The 6,891-nt window shown below is 35.2% G+C and overlaps 1 protein-coding gene across 4 annotated transcripts in view; it reads right to left on the reverse strand.

Annotated features, from left to right (window-relative positions):
- PUS10 (pseudouridine synthase 10) overlaps nucleotides 1–6,877 on the reverse strand; it is a 68,959-nt gene extending 62,082 nt beyond the window's left edge. For 3 of the 4 annotated variants that reach the window (XM_045549670.1, XM_045549671.1, XM_045549673.1), the window contains exons 1-4: nucleotides 6,817–6,877; nucleotides 4,003–4,165; nucleotides 3,090–3,230; nucleotides 409–663 (exon numbers count right to left, since the gene is read on the reverse strand). In XM_045549670.1, coding sequence (XP_045405626.1) covers nucleotides 409–663; nucleotides 3,090–3,215 — 381 coding nt within the window. In that variant the 5' untranslated portion in view covers nucleotides 3,216–3,230; nucleotides 4,003–4,165; nucleotides 6,817–6,877. Of the gene's footprint in view, nucleotides 1–408; nucleotides 664–3,089; nucleotides 3,231–4,002; nucleotides 4,166–6,663 lie in introns of all 4 variants that reach the window. The other variant, XM_045549672.1, reaches the window with a different exon arrangement.
- Between the last annotated feature and the right edge of the window lie 14 nt (nucleotides 6,878–6,891).

The raw sequence follows: 6,891 nt of genomic DNA on the forward strand, positions 1-6,891 counted from the left end.
CATAAAGCTAAATATACCACTCTTGACATCAGGAAACAAAAGGCAATCCCACATTCAATCATTTACCTTCTACGAGGCTGTACCACTTTCTAGACAATAGTAGTTATGACTAAGAACTTTAACTCCTTAGTTATGTTAAATAGCAAATGGAAAACAAACATATTTTTCTTCAATTATATAGCACTCATAACTGAAATATATGGAGACTCATTTCACCAACTTTCAGATATGCTAATAAAACATAACTTCCAATTAGTAGGCTTTTGGTTTTTTTTTAAAAATTAAGAAAATATTTTAATGATCCAGTTGTGTGAAACAAGTTAAAATGAATGTTCCTTTTGATACAAGAATCCTTGGGACCGAAAACCTCTACATAACTGCACCTATATTAAAAAACATGTTGTTTACCTTTTTAATAAAATCTTTTTCACAGAATTCTTGAAGAATTCCTAGGCATACATTACAAACATTTAAAATTGAGCTCCTGGAAGCAATGCTTCCATCTTCAATAACAGAGAGCCTTCCCTCTCCATTTTGATTCACATTATCAATTCTATCTTCCAGTTCTTGTAGTCGAATTTTCTTGGGAGGTGGGTTCAGAACTTCCAAAATTAATTCATCTTTTTCAGTTTCCAGAAATTTCTGTAGTTCATTGAGCAACTCCTGGAAAGTTAATAAAAGAAAAAGTAATAACCCTTTGACAATACCCTTAAGGCTTTTTAGGTAAGATGAAACATGAAAACATGAGTGAAAATTACGATATATCAAAGACTTGCGCAATGTTGATTTATATCAATTCTGGAGCAATCAATTTATTTTATTAGTCAGCATTAGCTTTCTAGGAAATTTAAAAGAGAATTACCTAACTCTGTTATATATGGGTGAATATTTTTCAAAAGACCTCCATATATCAGTGAAAGCTAAAATCTTAAATCTTTAAGGCAGAAAGGCTCCACTAACAAATTTATTAATTTGGTTTGTAGTTCTGGTGTGAGGGTCATTCACTTGCTAATTTCAGTAAAAACAAACTTCAATTCTAATTATTAACATAAAAATACAAACTGAATTTCCAATCTTGCTAGTTTATTTAATAACTTCATAATCACTAAAACTTCACAAGTATAACATTTAATATGAAATCTGATCATTAGGGTAGAAGTCCATAAGGTAAAAATAATTTTGAGACAATTTATAAACAAGATATACAGATGCAGACAATGCTGAAATTTGGCACCATAATTACAAACCATTTATGCGTTATTTGAAAGAAGCACTCTACTACCTTCTGCTTTGCCTTATTTCTATCATTCCTTATATTGGGATGTAAAAATTACACTCCTTTGAAACCATTCTCATAGTTCACCCATTCATCTAAATACTCAGAGGATTTTCCTCTGCTTTGTCTAAATTAGACAGGTTTTATTATTCAGTTCTTGAATAAATATCCTTTTGAAATTCATTCGGATTACAATTTACTGACTGTAAAGGGAAAAAAATCTTTCACTCCAACAAATTTAATTCATTTTATTGAGAAATTAGCTCTTCTGTTTTAACAGAGAAATATACATACATAGATATACAGGTATATTATGACCCACAGAAATGTTTATTATTAACTAGGATCTATAATATCAGTGTAACATAGTGCATATATAAATGTACATATACATATATATTATATGAATAGTACAGATAAAAACTTAACATTTCAAAAAATTGTCTTCAAATATTCTTATATATTTCTTTACATAAAATGAAACAAAGTTGATAACAGTCTCCTTATATAATACATATTTTAAATCTTATATATAGAATAGATTATAATGAGTCTGAAAAAATGTGTAAGGAGGGTTACACAAAACTAGTCTTATTACTTTATAGTCATTTTGTGTATAAATCAATATACACAGATATATTAGTCATCATAGCATATGTACCATTTCCAGTTTTCAAAGTGTTTCCACATACTTTATTAGATATTGTCCCTTAAAATCCTGTGAGGTAGATGTTATCATCATTCCCATTTATAGAGGAGTAAACTGAAGCTGGAAAGTGGTGGAACTGGGATTCAAATCCATGTCTTCTAGCTCCAAATCCTAGGCTTTGAATTCAGACAGACTGTTCAAATCCTAGCTTGCTCACTTAATAGCTGTGTAACTTTGGGCAGGTTGCTTAACCTCTCTGTGCCTCAGTTTCTTCATCTGAAAATAGAGACAATCATAGTATGTACTTACCTAATAGGTTATTATGAGGATTATATGAGAGCTTGACATATAGTAATGCAAATTGAATATTGGGTATTATTATTACAAAACCTAATTATGTTCTTAAAATGTTTGCTATTGCTAACTCCTGGGGCAATCTTTAAAATTATAAGAAACTGAATATGTGTATATGTATACACACACTGTTTATACATGTATATATTTACATATATATTATTACTATCTGCCTCTGAAAAGAATACCACTATTAGAATCAAACATATTTCACAGATATATGTTATATATCTTACGTAAAAGTATTCTGTTAAATGTCAAAGCTCTCTGTATATTACCATAAATGTCAGAGATCTCTATATATTACTTTTGTTGTTATTAATAGCAGTAATGATAATGATAAGCATTTACTTCTAGAGGGTTCAAAATACAAATGGTAATATAGAAAATAGAAAAAAATGACAACAAAAAAGGCAACCATATCCACAATGCTTCCACTTAATAGAAAATATCAAGAGTATTACCCCCTCCTGTTATATCTTACTAATATTTGGTGAGAAGCAATATTTTGTAATATTCTGTTTAGATACCCTTTAGGAAAGGTCTGTACAAACATTAAGTGTACCAGGGAATTCCTCCACAAAGATCCCACTACACTAAATGTTAGACGTAATCACTTAAGAAGGAACTTACATTTCTGAGATGAATTTTTTTAAGGTAATGGTAATTCCACAATTATCATTACCAGCAATTATTTTATTATAATTTTTAATTCAAAGAAGAGTTATAGATAGATATTTGCCCTCAAAAGTGTGGGTATTCATTGTAAAATATAAAGAACCTTTCTTAACTTAAAAAAAATGAAAATACCTCATATGGAAGTCTGTAAGGTGCATGGGAATCCACACCACAGAATCTGAAGATACATCTTGGACAGGTACCAGTATTGAGCAACAACCGGGCCACATGCTTGTTTTCTTCGGTCAGTGGAAACATATTGAATAATTATAACTAGAACAAAAAGTAAAACTAATGAGCAGCTTCTGTGTTTTATTGTCACAGACAAATATGTCATTACTTTAGGGATTAAAAACTAACTTTTATTTGAAAAACACTGTTTTGTACTCTCTAAAAATGCCCCTTTCATTATATGAATACCCTAAAATATAAGCTCAAAGGAAGTTTATAAAATGGATCAGGAAAGGATCCCAATTGTCAAGGAATTTATTTTAGCATTCTAGATTATCATAAAGTACATCAATATAACTAAGTTGATTAAAAAATAAAAAATGGTTGCCTCTGAGGGTAATGAAAACAAAAATACAAAGTAAAATCCCTTTTGTTCCATTCGGTATTGAGAACACAGTTAATTCATTAAAATTTTCTTATTAGAAATTAAAAATGAGTTTGCTAGAAAAAAATCAAATCAGTCTATAGTGTATAATACTTGACTAACTTTAATGATAGTTTAGCAGGCTAGTATTTAAAACAAATTGGTCAGTTGGTCTAAAAACATCAACTTTACTTTGATGATATAATGGCTAAACGGCAAGCAACTCTTAGCAAAATGAGAAAAATCTGCTCCTTTCATCCACAGATATTCGACAGAAACAAATTACGTGCAAAATATTTGCAGGAAATTATTTGCCTAATTAAGTTGCCAATTTTTGCAAGTTGAATAAACTCACATTAAAAAATACTATATAGAGAATGGGAGGAAACACAATATAAGCCTCCTGTTGCCAGGACAGAGGGGTACTAAAAATTCAAATTACCTACTCACTCTATGTTTGGCAAAAATAAATCTTGGCTGGGCCAGGTGGCTCTTGCCTCTAATCCCAGTGCTTTGGGAGGCTGAGGTGGGAGGATCACTTGAGGCCAGGAGTCCCAAGCTGCAGCCTATGATGGTAGCCACTGAACTCCAGCCTGGGCAACAGAGCAAGATGCTGTCTCAAAAAAAAAAAAAAAAACACAAACAGATCTGATTAGTGAAACAGTCCTTAAAATGATGAACTATCGGTATTTTATAAAACAATATGATTACATGGCAACCTTGTGGCATGGTATAACTGTGGTTATACAGATAAAAGACAGTGGCACCTTTTAATTTGTGCAGTTTCATAATTCAAATGAAACTTACTTAAAACTTGTGGAAGGGTAAACTCTTACCAACAGCTTACTATGAAGCTGTGATTCTTACAGTCTATGTTTTCCAACCCTTTAAAACTCACTACTTACTTGCAAGTTTCTAAATATTTGCAGTGACTTACCAAAAGAGGTAGATCCTTGACACAACATAATGAGGAAGACAGGTATATAGTTCTACAGAACTCTTCACCATAAAAACCAGTTCAGCAGCCAGTACTACAAAAACCAGATTGCCTCTGGCTGGGTTCTAATTCAGGTGAATATGTGAGTCAGCAGGGAAAGGAAGAGAAGAAAATCAGGCTTCACCAGTGAGAACTTTCAGACACGAGGACTGGGAAACACTTTAGGGCGCCCAAGTAAATGTGGGCTCCAGGGTATTTTCAAGAAAGTATACAGAATATGTGAAGAATGCCCTCTAAATAATGAAGTTCTGTGTGGTCACTATTATTTACAAGTGCTCTAATTCCTTCCCCCAGCCCATTTAATCTGTTAGTTTGATGCAGAGAAGGGATTGAGATTTTGTGAGGGGCTAAATTTAAGCATTTAAAGTACATTCCTGACTACATCTCCTCACAGAGAAACTGTTTCTGCCTTATCCGTTATTTTAAGTTATTTTTTCTTCTCCTTTCCATTAGTTAAGATCAAGGATTTTATTTAAGTCAGAATTAACTTTTAACTCGAAAAGAGAAACAAATACACCCTCGTCCAATAAACAAATCAATGAGCAAGTGCTTTAAAAGGACATTTTGTAGCAAAGATTTCCCTGGGGACTCAAATGGCTACATTAAAATTTATGCTCTCTTTTCTTTGGTTAAGACTCAATGGACTTGGCACAGTGGCTCAGGCCTGTAATCTCACCACTTTGGAAGGCTGAGGCATTAGGATCACTTGAGTTTGAGTTTGATAACAGCCTGAGCAAAGACCCCGTCCAGGTTTTACAAAAAAATTACAAAAAAAAAAAAAAAAAGCTGGGCCTGATGGCCTGCGCCTAAAGTCCCAGCTACCAAGGAGCTGAGGTGGGAGGATTGCTCAAGCCCAGGAGTTTCAGGATGCAGTGAACTATGATCTTGCCACTGCACTCCAGCCAGGGCCACAGAGCAAAACTCTGTTTCCCACCCCACCCCGCCCCCTGCGCCCCGCCAAAAAAAAAAAAAAAAGACTGAATGTTTATTTCTCCAATAGGTTCACTAGAATAAAGTTATCATGCATATCAATAAATGACACATTACAATCTCCTGGCTGAGGTTCCTAAACCTGTTGAGAATCACAAAACCTCTTCTGAGTAATGTGAAGGGATCTTAAAACAAAACAAAACAAAACAAAAACCTCTCGAATATGTGTGTGCATGTGTGAATAATTGAGCTACGGATTTACAAATCTCTCAACATCATTTTCACCTAGCAACAATCTAGGGACTTCCCCAGCACCGTAACATTAAAAGGAGGAAATATGTTACGCCCTAAATTTGGTTGTTTCCTCTTGATGTAATGTTAGGATTTCATAAAATATCAGAAGTCAGTTGTGCCATATCTGATGTATTATCTTTGAAAGCAAGCTCTGAGAAATGCATCCTACGTTGTAAGTTTTCCAATGTTGGTTGCGGTAGTCAAGATTTCTGACTTTTGTTTACGTGTTTGTTTTACAGAAAGAACAAGTTGCAACAAAACCGCCTCCTACATGTCAGGATCCCTACTAATTGAATCCCTTCTCCACAAACCAACGATAAGTAGCCCAGTCTCTCGTTTACTGGAAGAGAGTAAGGACTTTCTGTCCACCTGTTGGACGATTACAAAAACCATTCATTGGAAAACGAAGGCAGCAGCAAGCAGGCATGAGAAAAACCACCAAAATAAGCAGATCGACTTTGACATCTTGAGATTTTTAAAAAACCTCTTTCCATATAGAAGGGTGTCATTCGTCCTGTAGCACGGAGGTGAGGTGTAGATTTCCAAGGAAGGAGATCACAACTTCACTGGGCTCCCGATACACTCAGCTCTGGAATCTACTGTGGACTCTTGAAAAGTTCATCCCAAGGTCTAACCTCCAGCCTCTGTTTTGGTCAAGCAAGCCCTCCCCGCTTCGGTCAGGTCCCAGAAACTTCCTACTCACCCCTCCTAGCCAACAAAGCCGCTCCAGCAGGAGGGAAACGATCCTCTCCATCCCCACCTCTCCGGCACCCAATCCGTACCCCTCCAACCTCAGACCTGCCAGCCTCACCTTCTCCCAAGACGCTGGAGCCTGAGATTTAACCCCTTCTGGCCCTCAGAAGGAACAGGGAAGAGTAAAGACAACGCACCTATTGCGTCTAGCAATTCGGTTCCCCGAGGAAACGAGAGCTTTAGAACGAAAGTACCAGACCTCTCTCATAAAAACTAAGTGACCTTTCCAATACCCGTTTGTAGGGAAATCTGTAAAACTGCCTGGGTTGGCGCCTCATACCCCAGCTAACCTGCGAGTGTAGGAGTGTGGAGGGGTTTACTCCCCTCCTGACCGATCAAGTCCCGGAGAAGCCTCAGTGAGGACT

This window comes from Lemur catta, chromosome 4, assembly GCF_020740605.2.
Source record: "Lemur catta isolate mLemCat1 chromosome 4, mLemCat1.pri, whole genome shotgun sequence".
Lineage (NCBI taxonomy): Eukaryota > Metazoa > Chordata > Mammalia > Primates > Lemuridae > Lemur > Lemur catta.